General features: G+C 48.9%; 6 protein-coding genes across 6 annotated transcripts; 5 read left to right on the plus strand and 1 right to left on the minus strand.

Moving 5' to 3' along the window:
• Positions 1-1042: 1042 nt before the first annotated feature.
• GIQ15_02107 (UTH1) lies at positions 1043-2413 on the plus strand (the record flags this gene model as incomplete). The annotated part of the gene is made up of 2 exons (XM_033549524.1): positions 1043-2275; positions 2369-2413. The coding sequence occupies 2 exons, from the start codon at positions 1043-1045 to the stop codon at positions 2411-2413; spliced, it is 1278 nt and encodes a 425-aa protein (XP_033406685.1).
• A 936-nt stretch (positions 2414-3349) lies between these two features.
• GIQ15_02108 (uncharacterized protein) lies at positions 3350-3865 on the plus strand (the record flags this gene model as incomplete). The annotated part of the gene is made up of 4 exons (XM_033549525.1): positions 3350-3424; positions 3489-3574; positions 3648-3689; positions 3739-3865. 4 exons carry the CDS (start codon positions 3350-3352, stop codon positions 3863-3865), a joined length of 330 nt encoding a protein of 109 aa, XP_033406686.1.
• Positions 3866-4498: 633 nt separating this feature from the next.
• On the plus strand, positions 4499-5030 carry GIQ15_02109 (uncharacterized protein; the record flags this gene model as incomplete). Its single annotated transcript, XM_033549526.1, has 4 exons — positions 4499-4567; positions 4625-4710; positions 4789-4833; positions 4910-5030. The coding sequence occupies 4 exons, from the start codon at positions 4499-4501 to the stop codon at positions 5028-5030; spliced, it is 321 nt and encodes a 106-aa protein (XP_033406687.1).
• A 4856-nt stretch (positions 5031-9886) lies between these two features.
• Positions 9887-11427, plus strand: GIQ15_02110 (uncharacterized protein; the record flags this gene model as incomplete). The annotated part of the gene is made up of 2 exons (XM_033549527.1): positions 9887-11341; positions 11395-11427. The coding sequence occupies 2 exons, from the start codon at positions 9887-9889 to the stop codon at positions 11425-11427; spliced, it is 1488 nt and encodes a 495-aa protein (XP_033406688.1).
• A 661-nt stretch (positions 11428-12088) lies between these two features.
• On the minus strand, positions 12089-13762 carry GIQ15_02111 (endochitinase; the record flags this gene model as incomplete). The annotated part of the gene is made up of 4 exons (XM_033549528.1): positions 12089-13145; positions 13202-13238; positions 13294-13357; positions 13421-13762. 4 exons carry the CDS (start codon positions 13760-13762, stop codon positions 12089-12091), a joined length of 1500 nt encoding a protein of 499 aa, XP_033406689.1.
• Positions 13763-14330: 568 nt separating this feature from the next.
• On the plus strand, positions 14331-16287 carry GIQ15_02112 (putative Flavin-binding monooxygenase; the record flags this gene model as incomplete). The annotated part of the gene is made up of 5 exons (XM_033549529.1): positions 14331-14418; positions 14473-14592; positions 14652-14731; positions 14799-15117; positions 15176-16287. 5 exons carry the CDS (start codon positions 14331-14333, stop codon positions 16285-16287), a joined length of 1719 nt encoding a protein of 572 aa, XP_033406690.1.
• Between the last annotated feature and the right edge of the window lie 2451 nt (positions 16288-18738).

Here is an 18738-nt window from a genome sequence, read left to right on the forward strand (position 1 = left end):
GCGTACCGAACACCCGAGCACAGCGACGGCCAGCGGTCGAAGCCACACGAGATGGGGAGATGAGATGAGGAGATGAGATGGGGACGAAGCCACTGGAGGCCAGCCAACAGGCCAACGTAGGCCAACGGAGAAGCGAAGGACAGGGAGGAACGGAAGGACGATCTAGCCCTTGCGGTTGGCGTGCCCCTGAAGGCTGAACCTGCCCCTGCCTCGTCCGCCACTGACATCGACATCTCTCTCTATCTGTCTCTGTCCCTCTCTGTATATATCTATCTCTCTATATCTACGGAGTATATATCTTCTATATCGCTATATATATCTTCATCTATATTTACTCTGTATCTTCATCTACATCGCTATATCATCTACATCATCTATGTTGTATCGTCGTAACGGTGGGCCTGCGTGTCCCCTTTTGGCTCCTCTTCTAGCGCCACGCCCTGTATCCTCTGGCCACGCACGTCCCTTGCTGTTTCTGCAGTCTGGTTGGCGGTGTGCCTGACCTCCCGCCCAACCGCCCTACGCCCACGTTATTGGCGTCCTTAACCCCACGCTCTACCTGTTTTTTTCCTTTTTCTGCCATCCTTTTCTCCCGCTTTCGTCTTCCCCTTGTTATTTATCATCTTCCTCCCATCTCCATCTCTTCATCTTCATCTCTCTCTCTCTTCCATCACTCTTTTCATCTCTTCACCCTTTGTCACTCCTTCAGTCGTCTCACGCGCTCTCTCTGCGTGCCGATCTCTGCCCGGAAGTCACTCTCTTCCTCACGCTCTTTACAGAAATAACATTGCGTCGCCAGTCGCTGTCCATAGCCTGGTATGTCATCACACAATAACCATGGTTCATCAGATATAGCATCAGATATATTATCAGATATATCGTCATGGACTCATCAAGAGAGCCATGGTTGACTGTTTCCCTTTTTATGGTTATTTGGTCATGAATATGTCATGGACTCGCGCTGATATGAAAGCTCTAGACCATATAACTCGCCTGCCCTGCCACTTGACGTCGGCATCGCATTCACGTACATACCATCAAGATGAAGTTCACTTCTACCACCGTCCTGACGCTGGCCGTTGCCGGCTCCGTCTCTGCTTCCAGACACGCTCACGGCCATCACCACGCCCACCTCGACAAGCGCGTTGTCACCCAGGTCGTGCCTGTCCCCGGCCCTACCGTCATCGCCTATGTGCTCGACGGAAAGCCTATCCCCAAGGAGGAGGCCTGCTCTGGTGTCAAGAGCGGCAAGTACTCTTGGGGTGATGGCAGCAGCCACGACGATGTCTGCGGTGCTCCAGCTGGCCCTGTCCCAGCTCCTCCAGCTGGCAACCAGTTCTACGAGGCACCATCCAGCTCTGTTGCTCCTCCACCAAAGCCAACCCCTCAGCCAAAGTCCTACGGCGAGTCCGTGCCAAAGCCAGAGAAGCCAGAAAAGCCTGAGCACCCAGAAAAGCCAGAGGAGCCAGAGTCTCCATCCGGCGGTGAGGGTGTCGACCTGGAGTTCCCAGACGGCAAGGTCGACTGTAGTGACTTCCCATCCAAGTACGGTGCCCTCTCTCTCGACTACCTAGGCCTCGGCGGTTACTCTGGCATCCAGCACGTCACTCCCCTCGGAAACGCATTCGGCACCATCCGTACCGCCATCTCTGGTGAGTCTTGCGTTGACGGAGCCATGTGCTCCTACGCCTGTCCCCCTGGCTACCAGAAGTCCCAGTGGCCAACCCGCCAGGGTTCCACCGGTGAATCCGTCGGTGGTCTCGAGTGCTCCAACGGTAAACTCCACCTCACCAACCCTGGCTTGTCCAAGAAGCTCTGTATCCCTGGTGTTGGAGGTGTCAAGGTCAAGAACACCCTTGGCCAGAACGTCGCCGTCTGCCGAACTGACTACCCCGGAACCGAGTCTGAAGTCGTCCCTCTCAACGCCATGCCTGGATCCACCACTCCTCTTACCTGCCCCAAGGCCGAGTCCTACTATGCCTGGAAGGGTATGCCCACCTCCGCTCAGTACTACGTTAACCCAGCTGGTGTTCCCCCATCCAAGGCTTGCCAGTGGGGTGAGGCCGGCGGTAACATCGGTAACTGGGCTCCTATCAACTTGGGTGTTGGCGAGAAGGCCGGTGCCAAGTGGCTGTCCATCATTCCTAACCGCCCAACCACCAACGCCATCTTGGACTACACCGTTGAGATCGTTGGCGACAACCTCGGTGGTACCTGCAAGTACCAGGGAGGAAAGTTCCACTCCCTCACCGGTGTCAACGAAGATGGATGCACGGTATGTACCTTAATCTTAACCTTATTCTCACACCTTATTCCTTTGCGTCACCAGCAGCAGAACAAGAAGAAATGCTAATGCTTCACTCAATAGGTCCAAGTCATGTCTGGTGACGCCACCTTCGTCTTCTCTGAATAGATTTCTCACGATCACATGTCACTTCCTCAGTCTAGTTCTTAGTTGATGAAAGCCACATTACATTAACCTGACCTCTTCCTCATACCTGACTCTGCTTTCCTGCTAGTACTTTATCTGCGTATCCCCCCACCCCCTGCCCTGCTCTGATTCCCTTTCTTCCCTTCTTACACTGTCCATTTTAGTCACCTTGTAGTTACAACGTTTTACTCTTCTTCTCTTCCAACCTCTTTTCTCTTTTGTCTTTATCTTGTCGTTAAAATGTCCTGCTTGTTAAGTATTGTTTATTAGATGAATTATATTCTTTACCTACTTTCCTGTGTCCTGATTTCCAACAAAAGATAATGTCTGATGATAGTAGGTAGGTGGTTCTGCTGAGTGGTGAAGGTTACATTGACAGGGGGATGGACAGCTATATATCTCCCACTCGCTTGCGCTTCTCTCGCTTCAAAGATCAAAGCCCATCTCAGCCAGCCACGGTTACACTGCTCATTTCTCCGATTCCCCTAGTTGGCCAACCTAAGCAGGGAACCAAGCTTCCCAGTCAGCCACACGCTTTCAGAATCTCAACTTTCCCGCCGCCATCTATATACGTGGACCAGCTGGCTTTTAAAAAGCGGTATGGTTAATGTAAAGGGATGAGCTCCCTCTATCCCACCGAGCTTGCAGATCTGGTTATCGAGGGAAAGAGATTGGCGGGTTATGATACTTTCTTTTTCCACCCGTCAGCGCCTGATCCCAACAAAGAGACGCCTCAATTTTGAGTATCAATGCAAGTAGTCATGACGTGGACTACAGCATCATTCAAGGAGGCAGGTTATATACTTGCCGGAAGCCTCTAGTCCCGCGAGCGTAGATAGCAACTTCAACCTTCAGAAATACCCTTAACATACGCCTTTATTGCTGAAACGTATACCTCTTTATATCCATCTCGTCAACATGCGTTTCTTCAAGACAGTTCTTATCCTTGCTGCCGCTGCAGCCCGTGTGTTGGCTGCGCCCGATGACCCCATTGTAAGTTTTCCAATATCCGTCTCAATACCCAATATACAGAGTCCATCTAACTCGAAAGAAATAGGGCGAGATTTTCGATAGCAACACCTGCGAAGGCGAGATTGTTACGCAGTTTTTCAGCCAGGATTGCAACTCCTTGAACATTAGCCAGTATGTTAACTCGTCAATGTTTTATTCAGTTCCAGTTAATTTGCTTAATGGGAACCTGCTAATACCACGATAGGTCTATTATTACTACCATAGATGTCACCTGCAAAATACATAAGTACGTCTTCTTTCTCTATCCGAGACCCCTAGATACTAACGGCGTGCAGGGACCGTCGTTGTGACGATGAGGAGTCATCTACTCAGAAGGCCAATGCGCAAGCCTGTGCGGACCTAGGACTCTGGAATAACCAAGATGACGGGGAAGCGTATTTCCAGTGTAGCTCGAGCAGTTAGGGTGGCTATTTTGGTGGCTTATTGCTAGTTCTATTTTTCATACCCTTTCTTGCCATCCTATCAAACAATATACAAAGTCTAGCAATTGATATAAATGTTTCCAGCTGTCTCTGATAGAGAAATACTGTCAATGGCTCTCCTGATAACTTCGGGTTGGTTTGATAGGGTTCTCGCCCTGAATACCACTGTAGAAGCCATGTTGGAAGAAGGGACCAAGCAACACATATGAAGGATACCTTCCATATAGAGCTTAACTGACAACCTCATAAAGGTACTTTGTATGGGATCATGGATTCCCTGTTAAACCGTGTCTATAACTGCTGGGTAGCTATCCTTTTGACACGTCTAGCGGGAAAAAGAAACAACAAAGTGGCTTGCGTTATTCCGTAGTAAAAGCTCTTAGATCACCCACGGTTCCTTTTAGCTATTTACGAGTGCCCAATCAAGCAGAGACTTGATTTTGGATACTTTGGTGACACTGCATGACTTAAATTTGGGCCGCCTCGGGAGTGTCATCCAGGTGTCTATATGAAGGTCCTACGACGCACCGTACAACTTCTTCAACCAAGTTAACAATCTAACCAGTATTCTCTTACTTTATCATACAAACGTCCTCCAAATACTCCACACAAGATGCGTTTCTTCATCACTGCCTTGGTCCTGGCTGCATCCTGCGCCTTTGCTGACCCAGGTGCTACAATTGTAAGTTCCACTGTCCCCAAGGTATCCTGTAATGCCATCTCTCTAATACAATCATAGGGTGACCTCTACGATAATGAGGGATGTCAAAACGAAGCCCTTGGCCCTCTCATTGATAACCAGTGCACCAATATCACCGATGTCACGTATGTGTTACACCCTACAGGATACAGCTTGATTCAACCCCCTTATATGTCAAGAAAACCAGCTAATACAGTTAAAAGAGCTATCAATTTTTCTGCGGCTAATGCCGTCTGTTATCTGTTCAAGTATGTCAGCCCTTTTTTCATTAAACACCTAGTGGATTTTAAGGTATAAAATGAAAACGAAGCTGATAATATGCAGTTCCGACGATTGTTCAGGAGAGCCTATATTTAACGATACGTTGACAGATGGTTGCCAGCCGGTGAAAGATTGGGCGGATGGCAAGAGCTTCATCAGTTGCTTTGGCCAAACGAGTGCTTAAGGTCTACGAAATAATGGCAATTCTTTTAGTGGATGGACTGGGGTTGATTGCTTTGAGGCTCCGTCTCCTCCAGATATGATGTTTTAAGGGGGCTGTGTAGTGCATATGTACTCTTAACCACCTATCGCTTTTATCTGTCCCTAGTCGAGGTTGTATAGACCAATGCAGTCTTAAATAGAGAACATTGTCTATACAAAGTATCATTCAAGCATCAATATCCATACATTAACCGTCCTGGAATCTAAACAGTAACCCAAATGGATAATTCACCGATAGCAGAATAATTATTGAAAGGCTTTTGGTATAATGCAAGAATATCGACACCAATAAGTTCGCACGCTTTGGATAGCTATAGGACATGTAAATATAACGCATGGGTGAGACTGCTTTGCCTGGGGAATCATGGGTTTAATCATCGAATGGCCAGAGCAGCTCGAAGACCGCCGTATCCCATCCAGGATGGGCCTTGTACTCGTCAATGAGTTCTCCCTTCACACGCCGAAGCGCTAATTTCGCTTCATCATAGTTCTCATGCTCCACAATTCCTTTCTCGGGCCAGAGATCCCCAAGCCGCTGCTCAATCGACTTCATAATTCTGACACCTAACTCAGCTCGCTCCACATCTGCTTCCATTACGGCAACCTGTGCATCAGAGAACTCGAACGGGAACCCTGGAATGCCGGTATTTGCCCACTCATCTCGTAGATCCAGCAGAAGTGCACAGAAATGGGGTTCGCCCATCTCAAATATCCGACGGGAGAAATGAAGTAGATTGCCGCTTGTTGACTGCTGAAACTTGATAGCACGATATTGAGCTGGGATTTTATCGCGAACAAGGCTGCGCCAGGCAATCATGACCATTTTGTTGATATACTGCTTTATGGCCGCAGATTTTTCTTCACCCTGGAGAGACTTAATCTCACTTGGTATCTCGAGTTTTTCAAGGTTATCACCTACGTCGGGGCCCTCGTAGTCTAGGAAAGAAGGGTCCAAACAATGGTCAGTTAGAGGGGTAATTTGCAGGGATTGCCAGTCAATTATTCCTTGGATTTCGAGATTGTCTGGATTGACGAATATATTTTCGTGATGCAAATCATTATGCCAAAGATGGCCGGTTGTAAGGGACGGATCTTCTGGCAACAATATTTGCTGAATTTGAGAGTAATACCGCAACGCCTCTAGCTTTTTATCCGATGTAGGCTGATATAATGGTTCTGGGCCGTAAAGCATTGCCAGGTGCTTCGGTATATGTTTGAGCGTCTTGACAGCCATTACCTCGCGGTCTCCAATCGCTCTTCGGTAATCTGTGACCGAGCTCCCTGAACAGAAGGAAAAGGAAACCGTATATAAGTGACATCCTAGTAAAGATTGTTTAGAATCGGGGGAGCCGCTTACATGGACCTCTATCACACTGGATAGCTTGTCGCCCCTCATCGGTCCATTCACGATTGGTGCTGGGACCAATAGTAAACCGAGAATCCGTAATGGGATTACCTTCTTCGAAGTAGAGGGGCTCATTGGACGGTGTATCTATGTTTTCCGTATAATAGAGGCTTCCAAGCCTGCTAAAGCTTACATTTGCCCACTTCTTCATGTAGCGGATGATCTGAAAAAGGACCTTGAGCTTTTGGTTGGGTTGTAGACTCCACCATATGTCTGATAGCTGGACGCCCGGGATCTTTTCCATTATGATATATTCGGCTTCGACGGGGTTGCTCTTTACATCAGTAGAAGCATTCCATGCGTACACCTCTGGTACTGGAGTATGAAGCACGTTACGAGCAAAATCCATGGTTGCAACCTCGCTGGCGGTTGTGCGGCAGGGAAAACCAGCGTTGGGGTTGGGTAATTTTGCAATAACTTCTTTGCCATTGTCCATCGTAAGGATCAACGCCTTATTGTAGAGGCCATCAGGGCATTTCTTGATGTCAGTGCACCTCATGGCACCGACAGCTTTCGCCGCCGTGGCCGCAAGCTCCTGCACATTAAACCGCACGCGACGTTTGGCCACTTGTTCATTCTCACTAAGTATAAAGCGACCACGAGTGTAGTCGAAAAGGTCATTGCCAGGGACTATGTAGCTTTATTAGCTAACCTGTACTTCTGGTAACCTGCCCGCTATCGAGTACAAACCGGCTGCAATTGTTGTAAGAGGCCGCTGACATATGAATGGAAAATTTGCTTTGATGGGTTGGATAAGTCGTTTCATGTTTGCTCATTGGACATTGTTCATCCCTCGACAATAAATCTAAAGCAGGAGGTATGGTGTATCATCTTCCAGCTTTACGTGTGGCACAGATAGAATCGCGCCCAAACCGCGATGAATTCCATTCGTTGGGGCGCGTCGTTTCTATCGTCGTTCCTGGGACCAAGGGACTAGTTACGTGAGCAATGCAAGCCGATACAACCCAAGCCGCCCTGCCCGCTCGCGTTATCCCCCTATAAGATATCGAGAGTACGAGAGTCGCGGCCGTGATGGATACGGTACGCGACGGATACGCTGACGACGAGGCTGTCCCAGAATTTTGTGGCGTTTGGCGCGTGCCGGGGAATGGGAGACTTTTGAGACATCCGTTTCATCGGAGTTTGCATTCCAGAGGGCTATACTCCGTATAGCCTAGACCTTATCAAAGTCCAATAACACAATAACGGAAATATGTACCCACACGGTCTCTCCTGGGAGTTCTCAAAGAAGAACTTTTCCGCCTTAACGAATGTATTTGGCATGGGCAATAAAACCCACATTGAGACAATAGGAATTACTTCTGTGTCAATTCAAAACCCATCGACTAGACATCTGGCTTTCTCCAGTTCTAACCGTTCGTCGTTTGCCTTCCACCACCAGTCGTTTGTCTCATATAACTCAGAATTTGCTTTAACGCACTCCCCTTCGCCGCCAGCCACCCCTTCTTTATCCCACGGTTTGGGGCTCAGCAAATAATGAATGTTCTTCACATGATCATCTCTCCAAATTTGCTGGTGGATACCCTGCCACCGCATAGGCTTGAGAGCGTTGTAGGTATATGGAAGGGAAACCCAACGGCGCGGATACAGGTCCGAGAGAAGGGACTGGTCTGCAAAGGCATACTGTGTCGTGGCTGTCGGGTCTTGGAGCTGGCAGAGAATATCACTATAGATACTCTCTGACGGGTTAAGCACCAGAAGGCCGCCATTCAATATGGAAAGTCCCGCTGTTGGTGGAGCGCCTTGGAGCTGTGCTTGCTCGGGGGTATCATGTTGGCTTGTATATGCGCAGTTCTTAGGAGTCCTAACAGTAAAGGAATAAGTATGGACCTTCAACATTGGAATAAGCAACGTACCAATTACTCGGATAATGTGGTTTGTTCATCGGGTTACAAACGCAAGCATGGCACGCAGCAAACACCCGCTGACCCTGGCCACCCATGGTAGTATCATCCAACTCGAGATCCATCAACTCGTCCATATTCTGCAACACTAGCATGTCACTATCCAGCTGTACGACACGGTCATACTCGACCAGCGAAAAAGAGGCCAGCTTACTCCAACAGTCGTAAAAACGGGTATCCTTGCTATAGTCTTTTTGGACCGAGGGAAGCAGCCCGGGGATATGTCGTGTGGGTATACTTCTGGCGGCTAGGGCTGCAAGGCCTTCAGAAGGGAATGCATCTGTGTATAGCGCTACGAGGGGATATTTTGATCCGGATCGTTTAAGGGAATAGTCGAGTGTGAGCAGGCCCGTCAGGTAGCTCGTATTAGTGACCAGCGCAGTCCATACTATATCGAAGGCAGGAAGGTCAATCAACTGGGGAGTATTCTAGGGTAGTCAGAGCAAACCTCTTTTCTCCCCTATCCCTACCACGCTTTTCGAGCCCATCTAGGACAGACACCTGGCTACCTCTGGATGGTCACTCAAAAGTATCACGATATAGATCTAGATCGACAACGGAGCTAAGGCGCATATCCCTGTCATGATTTTAACCTGGGCTGCAGTAGTGTGAACCCTAACCTGGCAAAGCAGGGATGGGCTTCAACCGTCGAGACTGGATATTACCGTTACTGCTGTTGACTGCACTTGTATCTCGTTATCGAGCAAAGTACTCCGTAGCCTGTTGGATGTTTATATTGATATATTGACGTTCATTGATACGTGTGGTCCACTGTGTGCATCTGGGGAAGTGACGTTCGATATTACATAATCATAGATCGATAAGATAAGATCCACCATCACGTGGTCCGTGTCATCCTTACATAAGCCGTGTATCTCTTACCTAAACATATCACGTGCTCTCCCTCTTCGTGGCCCAAAAAAGCGCGTCTTCCAACGTCGCTCGACGTCGAGACGCCCGATCTATACACAATTGTCGCTGAGACGGGCTTCTTTCGCAGACTTCCCTGATTCTGCTGCATTGTTGGAGGGTCTACGCTGCATCCAGACGTCGTGTGGTGTTTCACCTCTGCTTTCGCGTGGTATTACCGTCACGGTTTGTCCGTCCAGCCACCAAACGCGTCGCCTCCACTGCAGCGTGTATACGTTTAATGACAGGCATCCTCCGGCCCTTGACCGTGACCCTTTTCCCACACAACCCTTTTTTGCTCCTTTTCCTGTCTCACGGCCACCGGGCGGCTCTGTTCTAACCACCGATCAACTCCAATTTTTAATATTCCCCCGTGTTTACTCTTTCAATCCTACTCTTTTGCGTTCCCGCGGTGCTTAGTTTTCATCTTGTGTAATAAATTAATTACTTGATATTCGGCTGCTGCCTCCTCAACTACGCACGCGTGAGACTCAAACTCATATGAACGGACCACGCAAGTGAAGGATAATAGGGTGGCCTCGAGTTGGTGGGAATTGGACTCCTATTTTACTCTCCAGAATGGACTCGTCTCCCCCGAGAAAGGTCTCCCAGGGGCAGCCCGTCGCGGGAGTGAAGCGTGCAGCATTGTTGCCGCCGTTTGAACCATGCTCTTCACCACCGCTCCCTCGACCAACGAAGCGAAGGGTTCTCAAAGGCGAGGACTCGTTCTCGACCTACCCAACGCCTGTACCGACTTCTTCGACCGCCATCCTGAGCTCGTCACCCTCCCGAATACCGCCTGCACTTCAACGTACGCAGTCAGTCACCTCGGAACGCGCCCCTCTCTCCGCCGTACCGTGTGTGATGCTCGAGGAAAACGGTGAGCCGATTACGATGGGTCGATCGAGCGCGTCGTGCTCATATCAACTCTCGCCCAACCGTTTGATATCGAGAGTTCACGTCAAGGCTTTCTTCAAACCTGCCGGCCACCCGTTTGATAGGGATAAGATTGAGATTCTATGTACGGGGTGGAATGGTATCAAGTTGCATTGTCAGGGAAAAACGTATGAGTTGGCCAAGGGAAAGACGTTCACGTCGGATATCAGGGATGCGGACGTGATGATCGATGCTCAAGACTCGCGTGTTCTTGTTCAGTGGCCACGTCCAGAACGAAAAGATTCCACGTCAGATCATACATGGGACGAGTCGTCACCTATCCGAAACGCAGAATCTCGTTCTCGTCACGGATTTTCGGAGAGTCCCCTCAAGTCTAGGGAGAGACTGATGTCGCCCGTCTCTCCATCTCCTGCTGTTCAAGCTCTCAGCTCTTCCAACCGCCTAACGCCGAGCCGCTCCATACCCAGTGCCGTTGTCGTGTATGAAGACGAGCCTTCCCCCGTAAGGCCCAGAAATACCACCCCTGAGCCGAATTCCACCTCCCAAATCACTCAGCTAGCCTCCTCCACCTCTCAGGATGATAATGTTCGAAATTCGTTGTCGAGCATACTCACAAAAGCTGATGAGCTATCTGAACATGATGAAGAGAACGACCCAATTGTCTTTTCGTTCGGTCCATATGGAGAGAATATTCTACCTCGCATGGCTGCCGTTCACGCTGCAGACTCACCATTCACCTCACCGCAGCAGAAGCCCGCGAAGCGTGCTCAGGCGTCCCGCACCTTATCGATGACCAGTGCATCCCGCTCTGCAATCCAGAATCACATCGTAAACCAGCTGGCTTTTTCGCGTCTCTCATCTACCCCATTCTCCACGATAGTCAGCAACCTCCCCTCTGACCTGGTTGGAACCGGTTCATCGAAGAAGCCTAGGGTGGCTAATGCTGATATCAGAACAATCATCGAAGAGACAAGATGTATAGGTACAGTGAGCCGCAAGGGCAAAGATGCTGCAGGGAAACAATTGGAATGCGAGTACTACTATACACCTGACTTTGATACGGATGAGATGAGGAAGCAGGCGGTCGTCAACGATTTACGGAAGCCTGGCCTACGGAACTGCAGAAAACAGCACAAGGTAATATCTCTGATTTCAATCTATTTAGACACCGCTGTTCTAACTCTATATAGCAATATTTCTGGAAACGACCAAAGACGCCTTAGGATATATGTGTACGCTTCAACCTGCAGTCCTCTTTATCGCGCCAACCATCATGTCGAGTTATTCTCAAGCCAACCACCCGAAATCAAAAAAGTATATCCCGTTTCTTCCATTTTCCGCGTCGTTTTCTTATGTGTAGCATCCGCATAATAATGTGATGGTGTTTCGCACTGTCTGGGTTCACGGTGGATGACATATGACATCCTTCCCCCTCATACCCCTTCCTGATTGTATTATGTTTAGTCAAGTTCGATTTTCCTTTGTCTCACCTCCCCTTTCCCGGCTATCCCAGTCCACCCTAGATATTAGACATACCCGTTGGCACTTGCCACTATTCTCACTTAAGCCCTTGACGCCAACAAATACCCAGCACACTGTTAAAGTTGATCTTTTGTCTGCTCTGCAGAACGGCCTTTTATAAGGCTTATATTGTTAACGACCTGTTTCATCCCTATCCCCCTTACGCTCCCCCCAACCATCCAACCTCCCCCAAATGTATGTTTCTAGTCCTTAGCAAATATCCAATTTTTGATACCTTTCATTCTCTCATGCTTATCTGCGCGTTTCGGCGGTGTCTAGTCTAGCCCCTGTGTGTTTGGTATATTCGACACGAGTTCATTATTGCATGGCTATGTAACCTGATGGTCTACCTAAGAACTACGCTCACGCAAATCCATTCCTCAAGTTATCATACTCACTCGTGGGGTAGTGTAGGTTGTTCTCCCTCATCTCCAACGCATCAGTACCACCGAACCCATCGACAACTGCCTTGATCAAGCTCCTCTCATGATCAATGGGATGATCACCACTTAGCTCCCACCACATCGCTCCACCCAGCCCAGTGCCCCTGATATACTCGACCTTCTTCCTCGTGATTACAGGCGTATCGTAACTGACCACCTTCCTCGCGCTGGCAGAGTAACTCCAACTAGCTATCAAATTCTCGTCGTTATGTTCCTCCGCCCCATCCTTTGGAAGAGCCTTATAATCCCACGTTCCATTCTCCCATGACCCCTCACCAACACCCTGGAACGGCTTACCAGGCCCATCAGTCTGCTCAAAAGCACGACCGTACAACGGTAAACCACAGATGATCTTCGCGGGATGTACACCGCGCGCCATGTATGCACGAAGTGCACTATCGACGTTAAATGGGGTTGAGGCTGGGTTATCTGCTGATGGATAAACGTTCGCTTGATGTCCGGCGGTGGTGTCCCAGCTACCTGCGAAATCATAACACATCATGTTCCAAAAGTCCAGATAACGATCCATTTCCTCCATGCGGAGTACAGAGTAATGCGATCCACCGCACGGCGCGGCAACAGTCAACAACATCTTACCTCCATCAGCACGCTTGACGACCTCCGTAGAGAACTTGTCCAGTTCATTCCGTGTAGCTTCAAGGAGGAGTACGAAATTTTGTGCCTCAGTGTCGTCCTTGGGGTATTCCCAGTCGATATCTATACCGTCGAATCCTAGGTTGGCGACCAGCTTGACAGCAGAGCGTGCAAATGTCTCGCGGCCCTGGGGTGTGGATGCTGGACCGGCGAAGTTGGCAGAGTATGTCCATCCGCCGATGGAGAGGAGGGTGTGGAAATGGCGATGTTGTTTTTTAAGGAGGAAGAGTTGTTTGATGCATCCGTAGGCGTCGTTACCGGTGTCGTTCCAGGAGTCCTGGGGATAGTGCTTTTCTAGATCGGAGTAGGTGTCTGATAGATAGCTGTAGAGCCAGTCAGCGAGTGTATTTATATTGCTTGATAGGACGATCATGCATACACTTCACCTGTCTCGGGGCGGACATTCGCAAACGAGTCTGAAGAAGGCTGTTAGCAGTGCTCATTGAGTAACAAAGGCCAATTGACCCTTACAGAGGATATGAGTTAGGTGGTTTGCTGGAATGTCTGCGGGCTGGTAGTTGCGTCCGTAGATTCCCTATACAAACATTAGCATCTCTACTCCAACCATATAATCAGAATAACATGCAGAGGAACCCACCCAGTTCGTGAAATATCCCACTGTCTTCAGGCCTGGTCTCCCGCCCGCTGGAAAGGCCGTGGCCACGGCGGAAGCAATGCTGACCCCGCGATCCCCCTCCACTGGCGGAGCGGGGGCGGGGGCGGGCACAGCGGGCACAGCGGACAAAGCAGACACGGCGGGCGGAGGGGCGGGAGTTCCGCCAGCAGGAACAGGCAGGTTGAGGACCTGGAGATACTGGATCACTCCAGGATCTGTAACCTGTGGGTTGGCTGCGATGAGGGCGTCCAGCGAGATGCCATGGTCGTTGGCTATCTTCCACATGGAGTCGCCCTGCTGGACGGTATATGTTGGGCTTGCCATGGTATTACCTGACGAGTGGTGCTCTGCAAGTTGATTGTATGATTTATATCTGATATCTGATAATTTAAATTACTTTCTTGAACAAGATTCTATGTCTAGGAGATATATAACGACTGTCCCAAGGCGCAGTCCTTAGCGCTCCACCATGTTAGTTATATAGCTAACTACAGGGTCCAAGATGACGACAACCTGCCGCAGTCACAGTTGGAGAGTACATAACATGTTGCCCACTGCGCATGAATCCAACAAGTGACGCCTTGCCGTCCTATATCGACCTTTTGGCGATGGATCGGACAGAAGGTTGGGCCGAGTCGACTTCACAAGGTCCGGCTTGCAAACCTCGGCCCATGTCGAACTGATGGGATGGTCCACTTCGCGCTCTTTGGAGTGAACGCTGGGGTTGATCTGGGGATGGCAACGAAGGAAAACAGCACTCGATGTGTCGGCCGAGCGCGCGAGAAGGCGAAGAGAATGGTATATATTCGACTGATCTCTCGTCGGTGATGCTCTCGTCTACTTCGCTCGTTAGTTACCACGCAGTTTTAGGCCGGATAAATCAGAATTCGCGATGGCTTCAACAGTGTCATGGCAGTCGCCAGCCGGCAATAAAGGCTTTACGGATACTGGAATCGTAATCATTGGTGGTGGGATCTCTGGTGAGTCGCTCGTCCGGCGCTGGCTTGGTTGCATGGACTGACAGGGCTTCATAGGAATGTGTATGGCCATCAGCCTGCTCAAGAACAACATCCGCAACTTTGTGATCCTAGAGAAGAGCGCTGGGTTGGGTGGGACATGGAGGGATAACAAGTATCCCGGCTGCTGCTGCGATGGTATGTCCATTTTATAGTTGACTTGTTGTTTGCTGTGGCATACGCTGACGCTTCTTTAGTCTTCTCTCATCTGTATAGCTTCTCGTTTGCGCAGAACCCGAACTGGACCAGGCTGTATCCTTCCCAGGAGGAGATACTGGTACGGCACACAAGTCTTACTCCCTTGCGCAAATGGACGGACCGCTAATTGAATATACGTATGGCAGAATTACCTGAACGATGTTGGTGATAAATACGGATTACACAGATATATCCGTTTCAGCTCCATGGTAGAGGAGTCTCGCTGGGACGAGGTCGAGAAGAAATGGAAAACCGCAGTTCACGTTGAAGGTGCCAAAGATTCTGAGTTTGCAGAACGATATACCATCTCGTCTGATTTTCTCTTATCTGCTGTCGGACAGCTAAACTACCCTCACTACCCTTCCATCCCTGGGATCGATGACTTCAAAGGCAAGATCATGCATTCCGCCAGGTGGGACTGGAGCTATGACATCAAGGGGAAGAAGGTTGGCATTATTGGAAACGGTGAGCGTCCCATTATACCTATATATGTCAAGACTTCATATTAATTGGTGATATTTAGGTGCCACGGCGTCACAGATCATCCCAGACATTGCCCCCGAAGTATCACACCTCACCGTCTTCCAGCGAACCCCAAACTGGGTTGCGCCTCGCTATGATATGTCAATGTGGTTCCCCGCAAGAGCCATATTCAAATATATCCCCGGTGTTTTGGCCAAGTTCCGCGCTATAATAATGGACGTCCGTGAAAGTGTCTTCGCTTCCATCCTCAAACCCGAATCCAAGATGTCTGACTTCCTTAAAAGGATCAGCCAGGACATGATGAAACGACAACTTGCAAACAAACCTGAACTCTGGGAGAAGTTAACTCCAGACTACCCTCCAGGCTGCAAACGTATCATTACCAGTGATGACTACTACCCTGCCCTAGCCCGGGACAACGTGAGCCTGGAAACAGGCCGTATTGACAAGATCTCCGAATCTGGTATCGTGGTTGACGGCACTGAACAGCAGTTTGACCTGATAATCCTTGCCACCGGTTTCCGCACAGTTGAATTCATGCATCCCATCAAAATCTACGGCGAACATGGCCGCTCACTCTCCGATATCTGGAAAAACGGCGCCCGTGCGTTGTATGGTATAACCATCGAATCTCTACCTAACTTCGCCATGCTCTACGGCCCCAACACCAATCTAGGCCATAGTTCTATAATCCTCATGGTCGAAGCGCAGACACGCTACATCATTACACTGCTGTCTGCCGTCCTCCGTTCAAAGAAGCGCGGACAGACTCTTAGGATAACACCAAAGACTGACCGCATAGACGACTTTAACGTCTCTCTGCAGAAGGATTTATCCAAGTCTGCCTTTGCTCATCCAAGTTGTACCAGCTGGTATAAAAATGAAGAGGGCCTTATCACCAACAACTGGTCCGGTAATGTGGTAGACTACCAAAAGCTATTGTCCAAGGTTAACTGGACCGATTTCAACATGTCCGGAGATGATTCTATGAAGGACAAATCCACCACTCGCATTGGGCGTGTTAGGGAGGAGTCACTGATTGGGCTTCAGACAATATCTATTGCTGCCGTTGGCGCCGCCGTCATTGGAGGAGTGGCGTGGAGGTCGCCCGATTTCTTCCCTCGATTGCTTAAATCGCTTTCCCTTTTATGAGATTGGTTTGGATATTGTATGATTTTGATTTTGAAATTTTTTTGGTATTTTGGAAGAGTTGTGTTATTTAGACGGCCGTATCGTCCCATTTAACGTGGACAGGGCGACCGAGGTTATATTTGTACATATATCGTTGGTGGGAATGAATCAATATTGTGATGGCTTGGTTTAACCCCTTCCCTCGTTCCTTTTTTTCTCTTTGCTTTTCTTTTCCTTTTCTTTGGTTTTTTTTTTTTTTTTTTTTCGGAATAGTCGATCGTCAGCGATTTGATAATCCCCTTCTTTCTTCGGGGACGAGCTTTGGTTTATGACAATTTTAGCTGAAAAATAACGACGATAACTTTTGAGAGCTGCCTCGATATATCCTGCCTCCCCATGCTCGATCGCTTCGTGCTAACGGCCATCACGTTCCGTAAAGCCTGTTTCTTTTCCTTTCTCCAGCCCAGTCAATCTGCTTTGCAGCTTGTGCTTCTGTTCCTGGGCGTTGAAGCTGTACTGACGACGCTTAAGTGGTGGAGGCTTCCAGTGAGGATCCTCCCTTTGAACCAGCCGCGGGCTTGATTCGGTGGATGGGGGTGATGAAGAACCGTCATGATTGTGATGATGGTGGTCAGGTTCGGTTCGGGTTTGGACGTTGTCCATTTTCGGCTCTTGACTGACTTGCTTCGTTTGAGTCTTGGTGTTCATTGATTTGGAATGATGGTTGGTGGTTTGATAATTGTATGTTGGATGTGATGCTTCTTTTCCCAAACCGGAGGCAGAGACACAGCTACTTATAGGCAAAATGTCTGGTGAAATCTCTGGAGATTCATATTCATTTTTTTATGAGATCATATCCTGCCCGCGGTAGCACAGGAAGCTGCAAGCTAGCACAAGAAGCTGCAGGCAGAACCTGATGTGAAAGCATATGCCGCTGTACCGGTACTTACAGGGAGTTTCTTCCCCTCTCCGCCTAATACAAGCGGGTTTGATTATCGCATTGTTTTCGAACTGCAAAACCATACGCCAAACGGGGTTAATATTGGCGAGAAAACTTGCTTTGATCATGTACGGTTTCTACACGCCACCTTATGAATGGGTATGTTCAGGGGTTATTTAGCCTGCGGGAAAACAACAACTTTAACCGCTCCGGGTTCTTTTCTTCCGGTTGAATTATAGGCACGGAATAACGACATATCTGATACATTTTTTAACCTGTTTTTTTATATTCACAGGCAAGAGTCGCTACATAGTGTCAATCTACAGAAACATCGAGATTACATGTCACTGATTCATCAGCTCGCATCTGGCGTACCGTGTACCTCTGGATGCTTCTAGGATGTTTGTACTCGGGCCTTGAAGTGTTCTTGCAAGACATCAAGCTTGGCAGCCTCTATCAACCCTGGCCACTTCGAGATAACCGACCTCATTAGAGTTTCTTTCTCCGATACGGAGTACTCCGTAAGCTATTCCTCGCTATGTCATAAACTGATCACCAGGGCAGGGGTATAGCTATCGGTTTACTATAGCTCTCGAGATTTCTAAGAAAAGTCAATGTCTTCTATTACCGACGGCGAAGCTGAACTGAGAAAGGGCATGGAGTTGGAGTCACCGCTTGAACTGGACTCTGAACTGGAGCTGGACTCTGAACTGGGCTCTGAATCGGGCTCTGAATTGGGGCTAGAGTAAAAGATTGATGCCGGATCGAGTGCCTTTGTTTTTGCGGAAGGGGGAATATTTCTTTCCTTCTGGTGCTGGCAGGATTGGTTCTTGTTTAGTTCCGCGGCATAGCTTGGAGGAGGAGGAACAAAAACACCGATCATCACCTCTATCCGAGGTTTCTGAATAGGACGCCTTGATGACCGAACAATGGCAGCTCTACGAGCTTGTTCAGCCCCCTTGGCCCCCAGAGATGTCATCAGTTTACCACGGGCTGCTTTTAGGCGTGCGTGTACCTCAGGAACCTCATCTCCAAGTTGAAAGTGTGCATACACGGCCACACGTAACCACATAAATTCGCGCAACTCGTTTGACTCTGGAATCTTTATATGACATTAGTGATGAGCTACAATATAGAGGAGGATCACATACTGGTACACATTTTCTGTGGCCTTTGGCACAACGATCACACCTCACACGACCCACAGTAACACATATACCATCTATATCTCCATATGTTCGCACACAACGCACACAAGGCGCATAACTACGCCCCGTAGTTAGCATTCAGGAAGGCCAGGGTATATCCAGTAATCCAGATACGCAGGCTACGCTGAAAATAGCAAGTACGGGCATGCCGCTAGATATATAATCTAGGAATATGCTCGCGGCAATATAATGCAGCAGCACCCAATGCACAATATATTGCTATTCCCGTAGACCACAACGCAATGAAGTGTAGGATATCGAGCATGGTATCAAAGAAACACATAACTGTGGTGGAATGATACCTGAAATATCAACATAAACTTA

The sequence above is a fragment of the Arthroderma uncinatum genome, assembly GCF_011692745.1.
Source record: "Arthroderma uncinatum strain CBS 119779 chromosome Unknown scaffold2, whole genome shotgun sequence".
NCBI lineage: Eukaryota > Fungi > Ascomycota > Eurotiomycetes > Onygenales > Arthrodermataceae > Arthroderma > Arthroderma uncinatum.